Source organism: Pithys albifrons, chromosome 8 (assembly GCF_047495875.1).
Source record: "Pithys albifrons albifrons isolate INPA30051 chromosome 8, PitAlb_v1, whole genome shotgun sequence".
NCBI lineage: Eukaryota > Metazoa > Chordata > Aves > Passeriformes > Thamnophilidae > Pithys > Pithys albifrons.
Genome location: NC_092465.1, coordinates 4482711 through 4506407, shown reverse-complemented (window position 1 = coordinate 4506407; position 23697 = coordinate 4482711). Strand labels below are relative to the sequence as shown.

General features: G+C 37.9%; 1 protein-coding gene across 1 annotated transcript in view; it reads left to right on the top strand.

The window, feature by feature from the left end:
- The window catches only part of ARHGAP15 (Rho GTPase activating protein 15), a 329404-nt gene that overhangs the window by 14119 nt on the left and 291588 nt on the right, over window positions 1–23697 (top strand). The window contains exon 2 of the mRNA XM_071562294.1: window positions 2351–2530. Coding sequence (XP_071418395.1) covers window positions 2366–2530 — 165 coding nt within the window. The 5' untranslated portion in view covers window positions 2351–2365. The remainder of the gene's footprint in view (window positions 1–2350; window positions 2531–23697) is intronic.

The window sequence follows — 23697 nt, the reverse complement described above, 5'->3', positions numbered from 1 at the left end:
ATCTACTGGCATGTAAGGCTGGTAATGCTGCCTGGAGTCTGAATGGAGTTTGGAGAGCAAAGATTCCTACCTGAAAATCCTAAGGGACTAACTTTTGTAATCTGCACCTTTCTTTCATATTCTGTAAGATCTCCTTCGTATCCTCCAGGACCTTATTGTGTTTCACACTAAGACAAATCTGGTGGAAATGTGCAGATTTTGGGGTTTGTTTTCTTTTGTGGTGGTTAATGTAATTTTAGTACCCAAAAAGTTCTCCTTGTAATACTCTGCTATGTGAAAATTAGTTACCATTTTCAGGGAACTTGACTAAGGTTCAATGAGATTACAATTAAAAGTTTCAGAAGTCTTTGCAGCCCTGTCATTTACTGGCTGTGTTCCTACTTGAGAGCCAGGGGATGACTTTGTCACTATTAAACTTTTTTTATGCACATCATGTACTGACAACACCAGACAGAGAGTACCTAATTAAAACTCACGATGCTCCCAAGAAGGAATACGTCAGAGTTTTATAGGTTGGAGATTTCAGAAGAAAATCTGAGTGATGTGCTCCAGCCAAACATTGGATCTGTGACAGAGCCAGTGTTGCTCTTGTCTCTCGAGTCTGATCAGCTCTCCAGCATGGAGCCTACTGAAAATCTGTTGAGAAGCAATTTTGATTTGATACCAACATGAAATACAAAATGGTTTGACTCTCCAAGTTTAAGAGGAAAAAAAAAATCGTTTCCTCCTTGGAGCAGCTGCAATCCTGACTGCCAAAATGGCAAAGTGTCCCTGTGACATGGATTTGGGTGCTGACTGCTCTGAAGGGTGCTGAGGAGTTTCCTGGGGAGAGAGAACACTCAGTGCTGTCACCAAAGATCCACATAGTTTTCTCCAGTGTCATACACCAGCTCTGTGGCAGTAATGCATGCTCCTGAGTAACAGAAAACAACTTGAACCCCACCTGAGAAAAGTGAGATTAAACTTCTGTGATCCTTGAGTAACTCATTCAATGCAGGAAACAGTCAATGCGCATAAGCTTTATTTTTGCTATTATTAATTTCATTGTTTCTATCATAGTGTGTCATGTTGAGTGAGTAATGGCAAATATTAAAGCACTTTCTTCTTACCATTTTTCCCTTCAAGACTGTTGTGACTCCTCCTGTTTCCATATATCTGGCTGCATGAGTTTAAATTCCCCTCAAGGCCTCAGTTCTTGGCAGGGAGGTTGGAACTATATGATTTTTAAGGTATCCTCCAATCCAAACTATTCTATGATTCTATGAAAACCCTTCTGGCTGGACATGGTCCTGGACAGCCACCTCTTGGTGGTCCAGCCTGAGCAGCAGGGTTGGACCAGGTGACCTACCGAGGTCTCTTCCAACCTCAGCCATTCACAGCATGACATCTCATAATCATACTATACATCTAAGACAGTTTCCTGTAAGGAATGGTTTTATCAGTGCCAAGACAGGCTGAACCAATGGCAGTTGTGTCCTTCCACCAGCACAGTGGGCCTGGTACTTCCCAGAGACATCCAGCAGAGCTCCTCATCTCTCTCTCTCTCATGTACCAGGGTGAACAAGCAGAGAGGAAAACAGAGCAAAAGTTGTAGATCACTGTCTTGATGTTCTATACAGGAAATAGAAGGCGACTTTTGTTATGAAAAATATGTGAACACTAAAATGGAGTTTATTGAGTTGTTCCAACACCAAAAACGGAGGTTGAACAGCGTCACTGCTGGAGACTGATCATTCTAAGTGCCCCCCAATCCCTCCAAGGGCTTGAGACCTCAGCCATTTCTCAATTTCAGTCTTTAAAAATGGACAGAGAAACAAAAATCCCCTCAGTGCCGTTGGTAGAGCTTTAAAAATTCAGGGAAATATTATTAGCTCTGGTTTGGATGTGACTCTAGCAGGGTTGCAGCGTGGCCCTGTGATACACTTGTAGCATGCACGTATGGAACTGTGGAGGTAAGATATGTTAATTGGCTTCACAGCGTGTCGTTTTCCTTTGCAAGATTTAAAATGTGTCGTGTGAGCAGGGCCAAAGACAATGTGCAGTGCCTGCCAGCTGAACGTGACAGAGGCTTGCAGGGAGATTACACCATGGAGGAGAATGGCTTTTGAGATAAGGATAATCTTTTACATAAACTAACTCTTCCAAGGCAGTTTGGATGTGTGAGTGATAAGGACAATAATAAAACTACAGGCTGACACAGCTGATAGTTATCCTGGTGTTCAAAGATGATCAAGATCTTGCCAGAGAGATAACTCAGCTTCTTCTCCTGACTACAGTGACACAGAACTGGCACCAATACATTTTTATATGAAGAGTCCCCAGAATAATGCTCTTATTTTATGTTCTTCAGGTCAACCCAGTAACCATGGAAAGGTCTTCAACTTCTGATACAGCCTCTGAAAAACCTAATCCTTCCCACCACAGTACGGGGGCTGTTCAAATGAGGATCAAAAATGCCAACAGTCACCACGATAGACTGAGCCAAAGCAAATCCATGATTTTGTCTGAGAATGTGAAAGTCACTGAGCCTGTAAGTAAGAGACCTCTAATATCTTCTGAGTATTCCAATTTTTAAAAACCTGCAGAATTATTGTATGTGTGTTAAAATATTTGTTTCATGATCATCCCTTGAAAGGAGGGATTTAAAGTCACCAATGCATTTTCAGGAGTATGGCTAGGCATTGGAATTACAATTTTCCTTTGATAAAGGGCAGGATTTGGCTTTGGTGGCCGTGATCATAAGATCTACTCTGCATTTCAACTCTTAATTGTAATAGTACTTAAGCAAGGCCACTGTAGAGAATAGTGCTTACAGTCTCAGATTTATGCCAGTTTCTCAAAAGGCAGACTAAAAACAGAGAAAAGAAAATGCAAATTTCAGTTCTGTAAATAAAGAACAACTTTGTCAGTAACAAAAATAAGTCTTGTTGTAAGACTGAATACACAAAATTCAGATGCTGAACTTACCTTATCATTTCCATAGTTGACAGAGTTGAAGGAGTTGAGTAATTTTTTACCCATTACCATTTTTTTTTACATTAAATAGTTAGTGATGAACTCTATTGCCAGTTGTGTCTCTGCCCCTGTACTCCTTCTGAGCTACTAAACAAACTGATTGGTATGAGTCTCCCCTGGTTAATTTTCTTTCATAATGGTGGTAACTTGCAGCTGAGGCCATATGACGTTACAAAATTATTTATGCAATGTTAGCCACTTTTTGGACTCCAAATCCATTTGTTCTCAGAGAATGCAAATGAGGGAGAAAACTCTGTTAGCTGGGGACAGAGTCCCAGATCTCAGCCACTGCTCACAACCATGCCAACCATTAATTTTTTGTTCTGTTGATGTAATGGATTCCTATGAAACATTCAGCTTTCTGACAAAGTTATTAAATAGAGGAAGACTACAAGACTTTCCACATTTTCTTTCCTTTTTATGCAAAATTCAAACTCAAATTTCAGTCTTATTTAGAAATCTATTATTCTACTTATTAATTTCTCTGGTATAACTTAACTCATTTCACCTTATATTTCTAGAGAGAAAAATCTGTTTATATCTTAGCAGCTGATAACATACTCATTTAAATTATATTCTTTGCCTCAGACACACTGCACATGTTTCCTCCTTTTATCTGACGTGAAATGTTCCTCCATTACAAACCTGGAACTCTGCTTATAATAATTTACTGGGAATACTGTAATGTATTACGAGGAAGAACTGTACCTTTGAAAAAGTTTAAAAGTTAAGTATATTTAATGATGCCTAACATTTTATTGGCTGTGTTTAACAAAAGGCACTAGGCTGCAGTTGTTTTTGACAAGCATGAAAACATCACAGCATGAGACTGCAAAAGGAATTATGTAGAGAAATTACAAGTGATCCATCTCTCAATGAATTATCCACCTCAATAGCCTGCAGAACTCAGCTACCAATTAACACCTACTTTATTACATGTTGGGATGTACTTAATAACTTTCATGTGTTTATGCACTATTACCTTGACTGATGCCTCTTGTACAATTAGGCATAATTGGCATATCAATATGCAAAAGTTAAAAGGATTAACCCTCTTAAAACTAATGAGCATTTCTGTATCCAGCTGCTAAATGAGACAAAATTAGCATTTTTCACTTTTGGGCAGGATTTTATCATGCAGTTTCTCATTGTTGATATTACCTTGTTACATAACTTTAGTTTGGGGGATAGTATGCTGGACTGTTACAGAGCAAGGGCTCTAAAAAGTTAAATTAGACATAAATATTCACTGCTGCATTCCAATAACCATAGCAGGTACAATATATGTGCATTGGCTGGGAGCTGAGAAGTTGCTTTGTGTTACATTTGTTTAGTAGCTAATTATATAAAAGCAGAATTTCACCGAGTATATGTCATTTTACCAAGCAAACTTGGCTCTGGCATAATAGATTGAAAGCTTGCCACGCTACTAATTTCCTTTCTATTTCAATTCTTTTCATCTCTTTTTGCCATGCAGAATTTTCTGACTAGATATTGACAGACTGAAAGTGTTGGGGCGTATTTACTTACATAAGCCTCTTAAAGTTGTTTGCTAACGCCCAAAGTAAAAGCAAAATTCCTACGGATCCAAACATTTTCAAATACGGGCTTTAAACGCCGAGAGATTCAATGGAAAAGAGCAGTGAATTATCAGCTGTGTGTGTCAGCCTTGTGCTGACATGTCTGTGCATGTGACCTGTGAAGGATTTTGGGAAAAGTAACAGAGGGGAGTATTTTCTGTCCATCCAAGTGCTTTGAAAAAGAAAGGTCCAAGTGATACACACATATATATGTGAGTGTATATATATACATATATATAAACATGGTAATGTTGCTTTAAAATTCGTGAGACTCTTCTCCATTGCACTTCTATACACAGTCTTGTTCAATTAAAGGCACACAGATCCCTGCTAAAAGATGCATATTACCAGCATATTAATCAAAACTAAGAATTTTGTGTCAAAAGAATTTATCCCGATCTATTTGGAAATTTTCTGTTTTCACAGTCTGCCTCTGTTTAGGTAATGGATATAATCTATAAGGTATCCATTGACTGGCTATGCTTATTTTCTGTTTTTCATTGACTGTTTTTGTCCTGTTATACGAGAGATTTTTCTCTTGGAAAGCTAAAACCAGCTGAATAAAGGACTCCATATAACTCTTTCACTGTCCATATTCTCTGTGTGCAATATAGTCTCGTCTAATAGAAAATGGGTCAAACCCTTTTTACTCAACTTATGCAAAACCTACCTACTTGAGTGGATTAAGGCAATCAGCATTTGGCACATTTTGAATAAGCAGTAGAAATACAGATTTCTAAAACATATTCAGAAAAAAATAAATACTCTTTCTGGACAATAAAGGACAAAAACAAGGCACAGAGGTAGAAAGATGACTGGTGATTTATAGAGAAGAAAATATCTAATATTCTCTCAGGGATTTGATGTATTCTCAAGCATTTGCTGTGGTGCTTGTCAGCACACCTGGGGCTATACTTTTGGAGGTGGACAGATTATTTTCTATAGTGTGACAAAGAAGGATGTGCACTGTACATCAGTAGGGCCATACACACTCCTGCATTTTGTGGTGGTGCAGATGCAAATGTGGGATGCATGACCTAAACCATGCAAGAGATTCTTGGAGGTTTACGGTATTTATTTTGATGGAAATGCTTGGGCTTTGTGCAAAGGTTGAAATAGATATTAATGTAGAGTTAAAGGAGCACAAATCATGAAGCTGGACACAGAATGTGGCAAGAGAGGGCTCTTTCTGTGCTTAATGGTAGTGTCTGAACTAGCAATGTAAATGAATATTTGCTATTTTCATCTGTTAAACCCCAGGGAAGTGCATTTTGCTTCATTCAAAACAACTTCAAACAATGAAATGTCTTTTTTATTGGTGTCTATATTAAGAATTAGAACCTATGCAGACATTCCAAAATGTTAATGTATTAGAGCTTTCTCTGATTAGGTTAAACAAACTGGTTGGTTTATTTATCTCTCTAATACATTATCAGAGAAATGGAAAGCAATCCTCTTTTGTTTCTTACTCCTGTGATCATAGAACACTTGCCAAAGTTATGGCTAGCCAAAAAGACAGAAATAAATTTGCTAAAAATATAAGCCTTCTGTTTAGCAGAGTTTTTGAGCCATATTTTGAAATTGCAGGGCTTGTACATGTTTACTTCAAATCAAGCTTATAGTCAAGTTTGAGGCTTTGTTTGTATAGATTGTCCTGAAGTAGATCCTGATATTTAATTAAAATGACACTAAATCACATTGAATTGATAAGACTTGGCATCTCAAACAAAGGTAATTGCCCGTATTGGTTTTGTACAAAAATAGAGCTGCTTGGAAAATGTGCAGCCAACACAGACTGTCAACTCCATTTATAGATCAATATGTGAAAACCATTGATCAGGCAGGCATGTGTAACAGTAACACTTTGCATTTATTTGTTGTTTTTGCACCACGTTAAGGCTTACAGGATTAGCTGCTTCCAAAATATTTTGACTTCCCCGTAAATATGTTATCTGTTTAATGTTAATTACAAGACAGTCTCCAGCCCTCTTTTAGAGTATTTGCAGTTTCATTGCTGTGGGTAGTTTTAGCTGAAAAAGGGATTATTTCAATCTCTGAGACATCATCAGAGCTTCCTTTATCATCTAGTTTATTTAGGGAAAGTTTTTGAGGATAACTCTTTTTTTTTCTTTCACCAGTTTACATTTTTTGCTGGAGGAAAAAAACAAATCTTAACAAAATATTTCTAAAAGCAGAAAACCTTGTCCTGTCATAGTTATGAAAAATATTCACTTTTTTGTGATAGTTGACTGCCTAAGCTTTATTTTCTACAAATTTTGTCATCATGCACTATTCTGTTATAGATGCAACTATGTTTATAAGGAAAAAGCTGTGTGCCCTTCAAATCATAGAATAGCATTGGGACAGATAAGTTAAAATATATGAGTTTTCCATATAAAAAAATATCTGAACTTCCCAAAACAAGTGTGGGAATTGTTAATAAATGCAAGCTTACACTTTCCTTGCTCCAAATATTTCAGGGTAGGTTTGAAAGCATTGAGTTCATAAACACAGTCCAGTTTTACTTCTTGAACATGAATATTGCTAAAAAAATAAATAAATCTGTAGAGTAACGTTAGTCATCCTCCTTTCCCGTGCAGGAAAATGAGAAATGAAGTGTGTCATATGTCCCTTTCCTGTACTCAGATTGGTTTTGTGCTTTGAAAGCCTCGATCTGCTCTCTGCTCATGTTATGCTCACAGACTGTCTCCTTTGACCCTTGACTCCAGTTTTTCATCCATCTCAGTGCATGTGTCCCTTGATCCCCACCTGAGGAGCTGCTCCAGCTCCAGGATAGAGGCCCTCAGCCTGCACAGATGTGCCCCTACATGCTCATGTATGTTCTACATACCCTAAAGTCCTTTGACTTAGAGGCTGAAAGTAGCCTATTAATGCATGAGGCTATTTTAGGGCCCAGTTTACCTTCAATAAGTGATTTTTCTCAGTGGAGAATTGCAAGTTGCCTCCAAACCATATTACAGGATCAATATTTGTGTGCAGGTGTATTTTCAGGCTCGGAACAATCCTTCTGCTTTTCTGAATAATATTTTTTCCTTTTTATTTTCTTAAATATGCCTTGTGAGAAGGTATTCCTTATTGCACCCTTGCATCATAACACTTCAACTGAAATTATCTTGGCTAAAAAGGAAGAAGTTAATTTTATTGTTTAACTCCCTGTTTGTTTCTCCTCCCCACAGCTTCACTGTACCATTTCAGCTGCGTAGCTTGATAGGCAGCATCATAATGAGATCATAGAAAAAAAATAACCAGCACCTATTTCTTCTTAAAAGCGAGGATAAATTCATTTCAGCTCTATTAAGGGAATGGTGAATGTAACTGGTTTGGCTTCCTTGTTAAGCCAAACTGAAGTTCAGATGAGATGTTATGTGAGTCGGAATTGCTGATTTTGACTTTTACTCAGTGTGACAGAAGGGTAGAAAAAAGGTTCAAAAACCTCCAGGTTCCCCCCCCCCCTTTTTTTTTTTTTTTGCAATCTTACATTATCTCACGCTGTGAAAATCTTTACTCTATTTACCAAGCACAAATTAGTCTTGCCAAAGGTTCTGAAAGTTTGCTACTTCAGCTTAGATCCTAAAACTTCAAAGAGAGCTGCAACTCTACAAATTAGTGTATGTGCTCTGCCATGGCTATTTTAACTTGAACTTAGCTAAATTCGTTTATAATTTAGTGCTGATTGAACGCTTCCATAAATGTACATGGGATACATTTTTTAAAGTTAGTCCTCTGATTACTAATTTGAATAAAAAACTCTAACCTTGTTAGCATCTGGACTTATTTTCATAATAACAACCCCTTCAGAACCTACAAAGTAATGAATAATTGACAACAAATGAAATGTTTTGATAGTTGTCGGCACAAAGCATGTTTAATGTTTTGTGTTGCTTCCTAGCTAATTATGTAGATGACACATTTGTCAGACCTTGACTGCCATTAGAAACGTGTTTCCAGAGGGGAGAAAAACAGGCTATTCATAGAGTAATTAACTAGAATGCTCAATGACCTGTGAGAGATTCAAATGGCTGCCAGTTCAGACATTGTTTTGTTACAGAAGCAGAGGGGTAATTAAAATTCCAAATTACAGTGCTATGATGAAGCATTTGTTTGTTGACAGTATACTCTTACTCTAGTTTGTTAATTCTTTTTTAAATTGCTTCTAATCCATTTTATAGCTTTAGGAGTTCTGTCTTTGAATTTACTGACAACTAATATTATGGTAAATTGTTCTTCGGCGGAGCACTGTGGGCTTGGCAGTTCCATGGGAGCACAAGGTGGGTGGGATAGAATCGCTGCTCTCTCCCTAAACTGACATACCATGTGCTGTCACTGAGACGCGGCTAACGCGGCACATCTTGTGAAATGATATGTTCATAATTTTGCGTTAGGGAAGATGTCTAGTTAAGGGAGGAAATGGTTCAGATAAAGTAATAATAATCAGACAAATTGAGGAAGGTGTCCTAAAACGTTAGTGGGGGAGCTGTGATGTGCTCGGGGTGAGGATGACCGTGGGTTAGGTAAGCACTTTGGGAAGGCGAGGGCTGCTCCGTAACGGAGATTTGGAGGACAATCATCTGCTTAAAGAAATCAAGCACAAAATATGAAGAAGAATGGGGTGTTTCATAAGAGTCGGTTGTATCTTTGCCAGCGCCCTTTGCAGGCACTAATGGACCTGACAGGATAAGCCGTCTTTTCTCCTCCAAATGGGAACATTTTGCAAGTCCAAAGTGTTAAAGTTCTCTAAACAATGAATTAAATGCAAGCCCGAGTGCAATATTTATTTACTTTGCCAAAAGTGAGACTCTGGTTTTGTTAAGGAGATGTGACAGAAGTAACATGGTGTTTGATGCAGGAGAGCTGACAGAGGCATGGAGTGAGCGCTGATTATCCCGAAGACACTGTCAGCCGGGATTGATTTCCACTTTCTCCGTTTATGTAACGGTTCCTGTAATACAGCTGACCCCAAATCACGTTACCTTGTCATTTCTCTGCATGGATCAAGAAGAGATGAGCTGAAAATAGCTAGGCACTGACCTTGAACTTGCCGGAGAAGTGAGAAGTGACAGTGGGGGATGCTCGGCAGGCGGGCCCCGTGCAAGGGTGCGGGCGGCTGCTCTGCGGCCGCGGCAGCACCAGGGGGCAGAGCAGCACCAGAGATTACAGGTGGAGCAGATGATGCCACAGACCCAAACCCCTGTGACAAATCCTTTCCCCCACCCCTTTTCCTTGCCCTTTTTATTATTTTTTTTAATTTTAAAAACTGGGGAGATGCACGCTGGAAGAGCAGCAAACTCCAGAGCGTCAATGTTCCCATCATCCAGTGCTTGAAAATAGAATTATGTGGAGTGATGCTCAATATAAAAATACCTTCCTAACTGAATGCACTACTAGGAAGTTTTGCATCCTCTGTATGAATATCCCCTCGTTGTTTTCCAAGCATCTAGTGAAAAAATGTAACATTTTCTTTCACATTAATAGAGTTTTCTACAATTTTGGAGGGGTATGACAAGATCAATGCCATCCTCAGAGCCTACAAATTTCTTTGAGTTTCACAGAAATCATGGTGTAAAAGTATAGAAAATATTCTCAAGCTGATAGAACAAACTAAAAAAAGGGTAAAAAATTTAAAGTTTTTTTTTTCTTCAGATGTGGCACTTCTCGCTGTCGTAATGTATGTCTTGAGGGGAAAGAAAAAGGAAGCTTGGGTATGAAAATATTATTAAATTTACAATCTAAAAACCATGCTCCACTTCTTTTGTTCCATATTTTCTTTTCATCTCTTAACAACCCTTTTTGTCCGAGATGCTGGCAGGAGCAGTGGAGACACGAGATGCCAGCACTGGTTCTTCTCAAAGATCTCGTGCTTTGGGGCATCACTGCTTGGGGCAGGACCGGGAACCCTCTACTCACTCTTTAAGATATTCAGTCAGAGTTCCCACCTTCATCTGGGGACACCAAGGCACTGAGAAAAGTGGATGAAGAAACACTCAGAAAATAACTTTTAAGTTATTGTTAGTAGTTCTTCAGAAAAAAAAAACACATGGAAAGGCAAAGGGTAAATACGTGTTTCTTAATATATAAGTATTGATTTTACTGTCATCTAGAGGATAGAATTGGAAATTAATGTTAATATCAATTTTTGTCCACATCACATAAGATGTGATGCCTTATGTAAGAGCAGAGTACAGGTGTCATTTCTTAGGGCTAACTGGGGATTGGGGCTGTGTAAACAACAAAAGCTTAGAAGGAAAAAAAGACACCCCCTTTCAATCTTTTTGTCAAAAATTTGCAAAAATTATGAAGTGAGGTGAACTGTAGGATCTTGAAATGTTTCTCTCCTTTGCCTTAGTTTGTTCAAAGTCAAAAGAGCATCACAGAGTCGGATCAAGTGTTTGTAGCTCCAAACTTCCTCATTCCAAAACTCTGTAGAATGTAGCATTTGAGCTGCCCTGGGAAGGCAATGGAGCAGATGGGGAAAACTTAGACATGAAGTTTTAGCTAACCAGAACACCCTAAATAATATTATTTTTCTGTAATTTAACTTTTGATTCAAATTGCAATGATCCCAGTACTTTAGTGATATCATTATTTCATAGTCCATACCATATATCCTTGTGTTTTTCACTAGTAGGAAGAACTTCTTTCCTGCATCTGTTCTGATTGTGCTCCTCAGGCTTCTATTTTTTCTGGTCTTTTATCCTGTAAACAGTGGCCTTTAACTATACAGACTATACTAGACATGTTAATGACATTGAAGTTACTACCCTGATGCTAAACAACCGAATGCATTACAAAGTCACACCTTTTTGATTTATGAGAAATGAGATAGCAACATGCCATGATGTTAGAAGGATTACATTTTATGTAAATAATATGTCACTTGGCTTCCAAGGTAGCATTCAGTTGCATTTATTTATTGCAACCAAGTGGGAAGGAGCTGGACTGGAATTTGTCCTGTTTCGCTGGTCCCAGTCTGGACACCGGCCTGCCAATTTTAGTCCTTTCTTCTGTTTCTCTACCTGTAAAAAAGGACTGCAGATGATGTATATTTTCTTTGCACACATTAAAGAGACTGCCTCAAAGCTGGGTCGACTGTTAAATTTCAATCATATTCCTTACATAGATAATTCTATTCTCATCACATTAACTCTATTAATTGAAATAGAATTATTTCACAATTATGCTAGTGTAAGCGAGAGGAGAACTTGGCCCCAGGTCCTGTACATTTTCCTTATCTGTATTCTCCGTGCTCAACTGTTTCAATATTTTTCATCAAAAAAAGTCTTATTTTGTCTTCATCATTAATCAGTTCTGTTCCCTTGATTCTATACCCATGTGCTTTCAGCAGCATTAGGTTTCTCTGAGGGCCTCTGTGTTTTATACCATATATTTCAAAAAGTATGTCTAAAAGTGTTGTTTAAAGGAGCCTCTTTGGCAATCTGTGTCAGTGCACACCGTGACAAGGAACATAAGCTGTGGAATTATATTCCTTCTACACTATCTTTATTAAGTACTGTATTACAGCTGAATTGTGGCATCTAACATGTTTCCTTTCAAAATGCCGTCAGATTTGAAATATGTAGGTACTGAAACTGAGATTATATCAAACTTCCCATAGCTAGTCTTGGGCACCTGACCTGCATAGTTTCCCACAGGGGAAAAGTAAGCTCCATTTCTTTACATTTCCAATGAGAAGGGACATGTGTCTCCTTGCATTGAGCTACATGATATCACATCATGTGGCACAGAGTGACCCAATGCAACATGACAGGAGAGGTAAAGAACCAGGGGTTTTTTGTTTGTTTTATTACTGAAGTGAAATAATTACGCTACCAATGCAATGAAATGGGGATCAAATTATTTTGCACATGCCCTAAATACATGTGCTATTGCACTATGTACAGACATGCTTACTAAATGTTGTTTAATGTGCTGAGAAGGGGGTTTAAAACAGACAAGAGAGTGTCCTTGTTAGGCAACATGCCTATTCTTAGACAAATAGTTGACAGCAGCATTCTCCTGCCCTACATCAGATCAAATTCCATTTGAAGCCAACCTTTTTCTTTTTTTTTCAGGGTTTGATCTGGTCGTATTAATGCAGTGATATTTTATTTTCTATTTGATTTCTCATCTGGTGAGGTTTCCTACCCTATTAGTGATATGTCTTTATCATCCATGATTTTGTAGTTAAGGGTGTGCATGGACACAGCTGGTTTGAAACCTTCTCCTTCAAAGGCCTCAAGACCTGACACCTTGAGGAGAAGTTAATTTTTCAGTATACAGCCAGTGGGAAAAAAATAAAATTTTTTCTATTTCATAGACAATACAACTAAATTTATGTTTGTTTTTTTCAGGACAGCAATGAATATGCCTAAACTTTAGGAGCAGTTATGTCTCTTTTTTCATGATTATTGACTATCTGAGCTGCCACATTTTCTGACTGTTACAGTAAAAAGTTACATTTAAGAGTACAGCCAAAACTTGAGCAAAGTAAAAAATGTGCTATCCTTTCTAATCTCTGAATCTTCCCCCAGTTTTGGAATCAGATTTGAAAGATTGTGAAATACCCGATCCCATTTTCCTTTACTTCCCTCCCCTGCCCCAGAGCTCTGCAAGAAAGATTGTTCTCCTGGATATTTCATCCACGGCCAGAACTGGAAGTGCTGCAGCTGTGATGAGCGAATCTGTTCTCATGACATCTCTAGCCCCAAGGCAGGTAGAAAACCCAGATGAGCATCCAAACTTTTGTGTGTTTATTTGGATCAAACCTGGATTTTGGACCAACTGAACTTCCCATCAGCGGTTCTGTCATCCTTAAGAGCTCATTCTTCTCCATTGTGGTCCTGAAGTCAGACTCTTGCTTTATAACTGCATTACACAAAAAACCCCCAATGTTTAAAAATTAAAATGCCAGGTGCCAACTCTTCTCAGTAGTTGGCTACTTTAACTTTGAGCTTTCCATTTTTTATCAGCAAATGATAAACTGAAAATTCACTGTTCCCAGTTTAGATCTTTCTCAAAATTAAAGTGTAAATCTAAAGTGGCCACCTGTACGCACTAAAACCTGAAGACATTTGGACACAAGTTAAAACAAATTGTTTAAAGAACTGCCAGTTGGTTGCATCAGGTTTTAAGAATAACTTTGCAGGGAAGATCCAAAATTTGTGTTTTATCATTTTCAATTTTCAGGCCTGATTATTTTCCCCTGCTGTTTTTCCTTCCCCCCCCCCCCCCCCCCCCCTTTGGTGGAGGGGGACGTGGTATTTTTTTTTTTAATCAACACATTGAAGAGCTGAGAAAATAAATAACATTATTACAGATAGTTGCAGAAGCACATTGTTGACACCACTATGCAAATCTCAAACCTTGGGGAAAGTTGAGGCAATGGGCCCCCTTGTGGAAAGGTGGAGCAAGTTGAGAGCAGAGGCATTAGGAGACAGGTGGGCTGGAAGAAACGAGGTGGAGACAGTGAATTTGCTGCAGCTGAGTGGGGCTGGAGGAAGGGTTGTGCTCCTGCTCTGAAGTGCTGGTGCTTCATTGGCAGCCTGGGAAAAAGCTCCCTGTCTGTTTCGGGGCTTAACTGAATGCACGCCTAGGTAAGGAGTAGGTTTCTACATAAGTTTGTAGAAAATCTTTAGTTATACTGAATTTCCAATCTTCTAGTTTTGTGGGTCATGTTTTATGTTGATATAAACAAGAGAGACATCCTGGTACACTCTGAGCACACACACCACTAGTTCCTTAAAACCCACGATCATTTTCCAAGAATCTTGTTTGGTTTATTTATTTCTTTCTTCATGTAAATTCTTTCATGTCTTTATGGCAGACGAGCCTGATTACATGAAAGTTTACCTTTCAAACACTTCCCATTTATCACACAGTTTCCTTACCTAGAAAATCCCAATGCAGCCACTGCTAATGTTTGATAAGATTTGTACCTGGTAGATTCTAAATTACATTAATGCATAAAGCCAGCAATGCCAGGCTCCCTATTGTTACAGTTATTAAAGCTGTAACTGAAATGATATCTTTCATATTGATCTTCAGCTAGCAGCTCTTATCCAGAAGCTTTGTTTCACATTAAAGACACTAATGATTGTCTCCACAAAATGAGCAGTTTAATAGTTAGAAAAAGTTAAATGGGAAAAAAACCCACTTTGATATCCACCTTTGATAGCTCTTCGTTCCAACATCTCTCATGGCCACAAAGTGCAAGCCAAGCATTAATAGACCTTTTAATAAAATGACTTAAAAGAAATCAATGGAATTTCTTACAAAGGCTAATTTCCAGCAAGTTATGTTATTTAAATGTTTGTATTCCTTCTGAACAGCTCATGTCCTTCCACAGATGCCAGTTTTTTCCTGGAATTTCTCAGGGTATCTTCCTAGAGTCTTCAATTTTTATTTTCATGGGCCTTGTTCTGATTTACTACCTTGTTGAAATTTCGTACAAAATGGAGAACACAGAAGTCCTGTACTCTTCCAAGGCTGGTAAAATTTCATGGAGACAACAACCAAGTGTCTGTTTGTGGGATGGATGGAGAAGTGTAGTTAGATATATACTAAGAGCCTTTTTGAGTAGTCTTGGTTACCTTGGTCCCTTCATGGACTATAAGAAACCTTTCTCTTTCCTTTCCTTAAGCTGAAAATGTTATCTTCTACCAGCTGAAATTGTGATACATGTATCTGCAGGACAGGAGGCTTTGGCTCAGGCTGGAGTTTGTGGGTGCAGAGAATAGAATCATAAAATAGCTTGGGTGGGAAGGGACCTTAAAGCTCCCCTCATTCCATCCCCCCTGCCATGGGCAGGAACACCTTCCACTAGAGCAGGTTGCTTCAAGAACCATCCAACCTGACATTAAACACTTCTAGGGGTGGGGCAGCCAAATATTATTGTACTTGCTCTTTTTCTCTTTTTATTCTCCTCCCTCCTCCCCCCCCCCCCCCCCCCCCCCCCGGATTTCTGTGTAGCTTTTCTGTGAGTTTTTGGTTCACTTGTTTGTTTTGGCTTAGGGTGAGGAGCAGCTGCTGGATTTTTTCTTGTTTTTAGCTGGATAATTTTTTTCCCCCATTTTGGCTGTGGCAGAGAGAGTGCAGCTTAGGTGTTTTCCATGAGACCACGTAGTCTGAGCAGAGAAACACACATGAAATTTTTATGTTCTCTGAGCTCAACTATTGTACTTGACATGTGTATCTATTTAAAGAGTGATATCAAGTGAAGGACTTTTTATTGATGAACAGCAGCAAAAGCACAAATTGCTCAATTTGGAAAAACCAGGTTATATTTATTTTTTCACATAAACAGAGATATAGTACGCTGACAAGGTAGAATATAAGGTCACAAATTAATTTGCACTACTATAAACTGGAGTTCAAGAGATAGCATCCCCTATGTGTTCTCTGGGGGTTGGCTTTTCCCTGATAAGCTCTAGTCAATCCACAGTAATGATTGTCAGATATTTTATATGTTAAAAATTTATATCAGAAATCAGAGGGGTGAAAAGAGGCAAAGGAAAAGGAATAATATTGGTGAAAAAAGACCCACAAAACAGCTGCTGAAAAGAGTAGCCTATGCAGAGGTCCACAGCTACAAAATAGTACCACCTTTTCTCCACATCACATGGGGATTCAACCCTTATTTCTGCTGCATTTTTCCCAGGCTCCGGTGGAAGAGCCTGGATTAAGCTAATGCAGGGACATGTTTTGGCCGCTTATTATTTATTACAATTTTAGTTCCAGGTTTCAAAAACAATTAGGGAAACTGCTTAATAGGAAAATGACTCTAATTACTTGTTAATTGAGGTTATCTGCTTCACATTATTCAAAACGTAAATTGTGTTGACACTTGTACCCAGATATGATTGCTTAATAAACAGACTGAAACTGCATCGTGGATGCATGCACCCCCCTAGAAAAGGCATTTTATTCTTTAACTCTGGTTTTCTCATCTGAAATATATTACAAAATATGTCTAGAGTTTGCATTAAGCTCAGTTATAGCATGTTAATACAAAAAAATAAATTATATGTTTCAAATGGTGAAAAGATGAAGGACTGAAATTGAAAAGTGAAAAGGTTTATTAAGCTTGCACGTAATATATTCAGGTAGGGTTTACACACAGTAAGAAACAGGATTACATGAAATATGGTGTTACCTCTTGAATAAATAATTTAACTGATAAATCAAGTATCTGAATCCAAATAAAATACCACTGTTAATATTTGTTATATTGGTATTTATGCTTGTGTTTGATTTTGAGGGTCAACGAAGAGAAGAGTGCTATTAAAGAAACCCAAAAAAACAAAAAATCATTTGTGGATGAGAGAGACAGGTTTTTTAACAATATTTTATTTTCTAGAACAAGACAATTCTGCAGCATGAGAATAAAACCAAAGTATCCCCCTTTCCCTTTACATTATTGTGCTGTGGGACTTCTGCTTTTTAACAAAAATATATGATCCTTATTTTTTAAAAAGTCTCAGCCATGAATTAGATTTCATAGTCACCAAATGGCTAATGATGTTCAAGACCATGATTCCATATGATGGAATTTGTCACCTATGTCCATATGGGTAAGATCATACGTATTTAAAGTATTGAGTTTTGGGAGTTGTGTTTTCACTTTTTTTTTTTCCTTTTTTTAAATGGGTTGTAAACATCATAATCTCCTTAGAATCCCACAGTCTTTATTACAGGCAGAAAAAAAAAAGAAAATATGAGAGGTAACATTTTTGTTCTAAAGACATAATTAGCAAACCTGTTGACCAGAGAGATTTTGCGTGTGGTTCACCTTGAAATTTCCCTGTTTGAAATGAGAGAAAGACCTCAGTTCATGCAGAGGAACTGCAGTTCCAGCCTCAGGGTCCACTTCTCTGTGTTAGACCTGGGACTATTTATTGCTGAGGCATTTTTGGAAATATGAACCTCTGCAAACCACGGTGGCTGGGCAAGAAAAGGGGGACAGCAGGAAAATGGTGGACAGCGGGAATAAATCAGTTCTTCAGATTAGAGGAGCTGATTGCACCCTTAACAGGATTATTTATATTTCTTAATATGCAAGCATAACTCTTCCACCTTGAGTTTTTGGGCTTTTATTTTCCTTAACTAAATATCTTTGTAGGGCATTTTCTACAGAAATGCTATTACTGCCTTCTCCTTCATATTTTGCCAAGAAATGATGGAAAGTTGCAAAGCCCACAAGGATGGAAGTTTCAGAGCTGTGTTTGTGCCCATTAATTTTCTCTTCTATGATATTTTCCCATTTTCACTCTGTTTGACATTGAGCCTGAGCTTTGTTCCTGACTTGTAGCCTATGGCAGTGGAACGGGGAGATGAGACATCACGGAGATGTAGAGCACACATAAAAAGAGAAGATGTGTAAAAACTGAAATGACATGGCAGCTGAAGCAGCTTGTTGCTCAGCTTGGTTGCATGTTTGAGTGGAGAAAGCGAGGTAAATTGTGATATGTAAGAGAATAACACTCGACAGGGTGTATGGTTGTAAGGTATATGGATGCTCAATCATGTGGTGAGGCAGAAGGCTGAAGGACAAGCGCCTTCAGGATCCACACAGTCTGTAGATATCCGTATGACCTACAAAACAGAGGGTGTTAGGCTCAGAAAAATATCACTTACAAAGCATATGCAAGCAATTTTAAGAAAACTCCATCTATGCCATTAGCCTGACTCTTAATCTTTCAGTCATTATTAAAATAATAAAGTTTATGGGGGGAAAGAACATCACTATCACACGGTTCTTTGTGCACTCGCCCCATAAATAGATGAATTCTCACAGTGGTCTATACACAAACAACCCTTTTCACTTCCCACTGGTTGTACTTATTAACCTATTAGAGATATGTGTTGCATTTATGCTAATTTTTCTGATCATTTACAACCACCACTCTATCTGTGCCTGGATGGGTTTGTGTAATGGATCTGATGATCTTCAAGTCTGGAGTAGGATTTATTTAGGTCAGACTCCATTTAGAGCATTTTGGATATTTGAGCAGGGAAGTGAATGGCCCTTTGTATACCGACAGTGGAACATTTTAAGATGTTTATTCAGAGTGTTCTTTAAATTTTGATACTTTTAGAGCCTCACATGAAATAGTTTGTAATTTAGTTTCTATGGCAATATGTAATAAATTACTGAAGGAATTATAATTCAGGCGGATTTATCTTCCCTCATGTTCCACTTTAACACACACATGCTTAAACCTGCAAGGTATTTAAAAAACCAGCATGACACAGTACTCCAGCTCGCCTCTGCCTTCCTGATTGTGTGTGCACCTGTATAAATGAGACAAAATATCCCAGTTTTGATTAGGTGGCTTTCCTCGCAGATAAATGGATACTTCTATAAAATGCAGTGCACTCCAAAATCAGGTTCATTATTTTAGCATGTGGAAATTGTAGAGTCTAGGTAGTTTTGCTCTTTCTATAAGATGTGCTGTGCATTCAGCAGTTTATAAATCTATAGTCATTGAATCTGTGTAGTGACAAACTGAGAAATATTGACTAATTGGCTTTTTTTCTTGCAATGGCACCCATTACAGGTATAGACAGGTCCTTTACACAGTGAAAAGCAGCTAAATGCTAAACAGTGTATAAAACCTTCTCTATAATAAACTTCACCCCAGATATTGTATCACTGAGGGGAATCCTGCAAGCCCTACAGTGCTGGACAAAACTGATGCTTCACTGTGTCCTGAAGGTTTCCAAATTCTTTCAGCTCTCAACTCTGTGCACAGGAATAATATCAAGAATCTTGTTTTATCTATAATTTGAAGAGTTTAATACTGTGCTGTTATAGACTCACTAATAAGATGATGCAGCTGGTAATAGTGATGCAGGAAAATCAGGAGCAGTCAATAAATATCTGTGGTATTTTATGTTTGTGGTTTGATTTTTGAATTTTGGTTTTTGTTTTCTTTTTTTTAATAGTGTGATTTGCTTATAAGAAAGTGTTGACAAACTCTCCATCTTATTAATGACTAAAAACATGTTTAATGGCATCTAGTACTGATGATAATTTCAGAAGAAATTAGCAGTATTTGGCAAAAATTTAGGTAACCTAAATAAATATCATGCTGGAACCTTATAGGGTTTTCTGAGGTGGTCCATGCCATTTCATTTCAGTCATAAATAAATATTGATTAGAAATTACAAAATTTTGAGAAAGGGTAATTATTATGTCAATATTCAGAGAGGGAAATGGCAAAACTCAGAAAACTTTACAATCAAAACAACCTAAAAATGCATTAGCTCAATTAATGGAAAAAATGTTGGGAAGATTCAATTAAAAAATAATTTAAGAACATCACTGATGTCAATCATCATCACCGAATAAACAACAAATTTTTAAAACTGCAACCAAAGGGATTATTTTTTGATGTAAATCTTATTGGAGAATGCAGCCATATTTGTGAAGTGCAGTGAAAGTTTGTAAGTCACTCGACTTAATAGTACATGACATTCTGATTAAATATTAGCTATGTGCTGTATCAGTGAAGCACACATTAAATGGATTAAGAACTGATTAATTTACACATTTTGGAAAGTAGTCCCAGGGGAATCATCATCAACTGGGTGAATTTTTAGAGTTGTCCTCCAGGGACTATCGCTAAGCTTGACACTAATCACTCTTTTTATCCATGATGGAGAAGTAAATAGAACAGTTCTAGTAACATTTGAAAAAAAGGCAAAGATTGATTGACTGGCAAATAGGTCTGGGTAAAGGCACTTGTGGAGACAGATCCGGGTGGCTTAATGGCTGGAAATGCACTTTAAATTATCCAAATATATGTATATATGAGAAACAGGTCGTGCTGTTCCCAGATCTATGAATTGTATTCTGAGATTCCACTGAAAAATGTAGTTTCTGTGGCTGGTTTTGTGCCAAGAAGTTTGAGCTGAACACTGTGAGTGGAAATGAAGAAGGGAGATGGTGAATGTTCATGTCTTTCAGTGGCACTGATGAGGAGAAAGCCAGAGTAGTGGTTCTGAAATAATGAAGATTACGCAAGGAAGAGAAAAAAAAATAAGGAAAAAGAATGGGAGGTTAGGAAAAGTGTCTCACCAAAAAAGGGCCTATAGACCTCAACATGTAATTATCTGAAAGAAATTGAAAGGCAAATGATTTCCCTCTTATATTCTTTAAGAGACGAGACTGGGCACCACAGAGTCCTTTAATGTAGCAGGAAAAGGCAATTCAAGATGAAATGTCTGGAAGTTTGGAAGCCCTCTAAAATAATATGAGAACTACAGCACATTTTGCAAAGACCACTTGGAAACTACCAAGAGATTTGGTAAATTCATTGTGTTTTCATGCTTTCAAATAAGAAATGGATTCCTTCCAGGGAGATATGGAAGAGAAATATCCTAGGCTAAGTCCAGCATAGTTTGGATTAAGTATTTGTATAAACATTTCCATAAATGGTGCCATCTTGTTTCCTCATCCATGTCAAGGGGTGGAGAGGCAAAGAGATCCAGCAGCAGGTGCTACCTGAAAGCCTTTGCTGAACTGGAGATGAAAGAGGAAGAAAACCAGCACATAAGTAATAAAGCCTTTTCCCCTGCATTACATGATGTATGTTTGAGCTTTGCTGACAGCCTGAAATATGCACTGAAATATGCAGTTAAAGTCCTGGTTTTGTGTGCCACCAAAGCTTCTAATAACATTTGGCTCATTTGTTTTCTTCAAGTGTTGTTTCACTTTAAAAAATATATATATATACATTACATATTTATTTATATCATTATTACTATATTTATTTTAGAAGGTAAATTACTTTTTTGGAAGTGTACCTGGAGTAACTGCTGTCTTTGTAGACTGTCCAGTGGACGATTCTTGTTTTGTTTTGTTGAGGGTAATTTTATATTATGCAGGGTAGATGATTTCTCTATCAGAACTGAATTAGGGAAACCAAATAAGGGCTGTAATTTTTAGTCTGTCTGGGCACTTCAGAAGTTTCAAACAAGATAATTCCATTTCTTCTTTTCTTTGCCTGTTGTGTTGGCATTATGTGGTTTGCTGCCAGTGTAAAGCCACAGCGGTAAAACCAGGAGGTTCATGGTGCTGGAATCAGGAATATGCACTTCCTTAAACCTCCATGTTCTCTTCAGTGCATTGACCAGCGTGTGGAGTGGATTATTTGAAATGTGTCTATGTCTTGGAAGGGCAGATAATGAAATAGTACTTTAGCAATGTGGAAAACAGCATTTTGCAATTGTAGTTCTTATTTTGCCAAGACACAAACAGATTGCACTTTTTCATTTTTTTCTGGTTTCTTTTTTTTTTTTTTAACCTGTATGACAAAGAATCTCATAAAAAACCCTGAAGCTTGATACAAATTTGAAAAACTAACTTTGGTATTTAAAAACCCACAAACCAAACCTTGACCTTTACATCGTTGTATTTTTACTGTGTCAGCAGGTTTTGGTCAAAGTGCTGGTGTATTAATTTTGTGTGAAATGAAGGCAAATTGTAAGTGGAGAATCCCTGGGCTGGGAGCAGCATTAGCAATCACTGCTGTCCTACCTGGTTTGCTGCAAGGTTGTGATTAAATATAAAACTGAGAATTCTCCAAGGAAGAGTGAAGAAAACTTAAGCTTTTAAATATTTTTATTCTTTTCCTAGATGAATATCATGATGTCAAATCGAATAGGAAGGTGTCGTCTTGCTAATTGACCTTTGCAAAGTTACCCATTTGCTTAAAAAGCTACTTGAAGTAGATCAGTTATTATCTTGATTACTCTATTTCTTTCATGTTAATGTTTGTAACGGCACCTGGGAAAATCTGCTTGAAAACTTTGCTTCATTCTTTCTTGTGCTGCATCTCTAATTTGGTCCTCTGAACAATATTAATAAGAAATACTGATTTTCTTAAGAGATTGCGGGTCTTGATGATATGAGAGACTAATATGAGCCAACTGGACTGGGGAAAAAAGTATTCACAAGCTTATTCAGGTTATTAGTGCAAAGGGGAGGGAGAGCAGGTGGCAAGTTAGATGGCCATCTAGATATTATCAATCTGACAGGTATCCAAGTGGTTCTGTATTACAGTCTCTAATTTTGGTCTCTGAGTAGTTTTTAATAAGATTTAGCTATGGGGTTGTCAGATGTGACCCGGGCTAGAAGATATTCCTTCCAATTACATAAAAAATGTTCTTTGTGAAAATTTCTGCACTGACAGAAACAAAAGGACTTTGCGTTTTAAAAGCCACTGTTTTACCTCTGCTTTGCCTGGAATGAACAGCTTAAAAATTAGAAAGGAGGGATTCTTAGTGAGTTTTAGGCTGTTACTTCAGGTTAAAAAAGCTGAACTAACCTTGAAAGTCAGAGAAAACCAGTTTTTATTCCAATTCTTTGATTTTTGTCACTGAATGCTCATAGTGACTTTTTTGGCTTATGTTCTTTATAAATCTCATTTCACTCTGGAGCCAGGACTTTTTCGGCACCACTCCTGGGAAACTTGGACACAAGGATTTGACAATATGTCCAGAGCAAACCAGACCAAGCAGTCACACACGACTGATTTGGCGGAGCATGTTCAAAGACAAGACGGATGTCTCCACACAGCAAACAGTTCTCTAGGGCAGGGAAAGCACGCTCAAATCCAGTCACTCCAGAGTAAACACTAAGTTAGACACAGCCTGAATGTGCCTTTGAGCACAGGCTCTCACTGCTGACTCAATGAGTGTCCCGAGCCACGCTGAAGATCCAGCCTTGCCGTAGATTTTATATCCCTTTTCATCCTGCTAACACATATCTGTGATCATTGGAGCAGTATTGGGGTGCACTTAGAGAGTGGAAGGGGTAGAAAAAAAGAGGAAAAACCCACTTTTTAGAATAATTTTGTCAATATGTTCCAGGGGTATTTGCAACTCTGTTTTTCATGAGTGTTTGGAAAAGTGGTAATTTGTTCACCATAGTGTTGATAGGAAGGAAGACTCCATTAGAAATACTCTCTCCTGCAGTTTTCTTTGCTTTTCCCCTCCCTTCTCCTTTTTAAAATTTAGTCCATCTAATCAAAGAGCAGAAACTCTGTGACCTTTCTAATGACTCCCATACAGTGTATGAAGA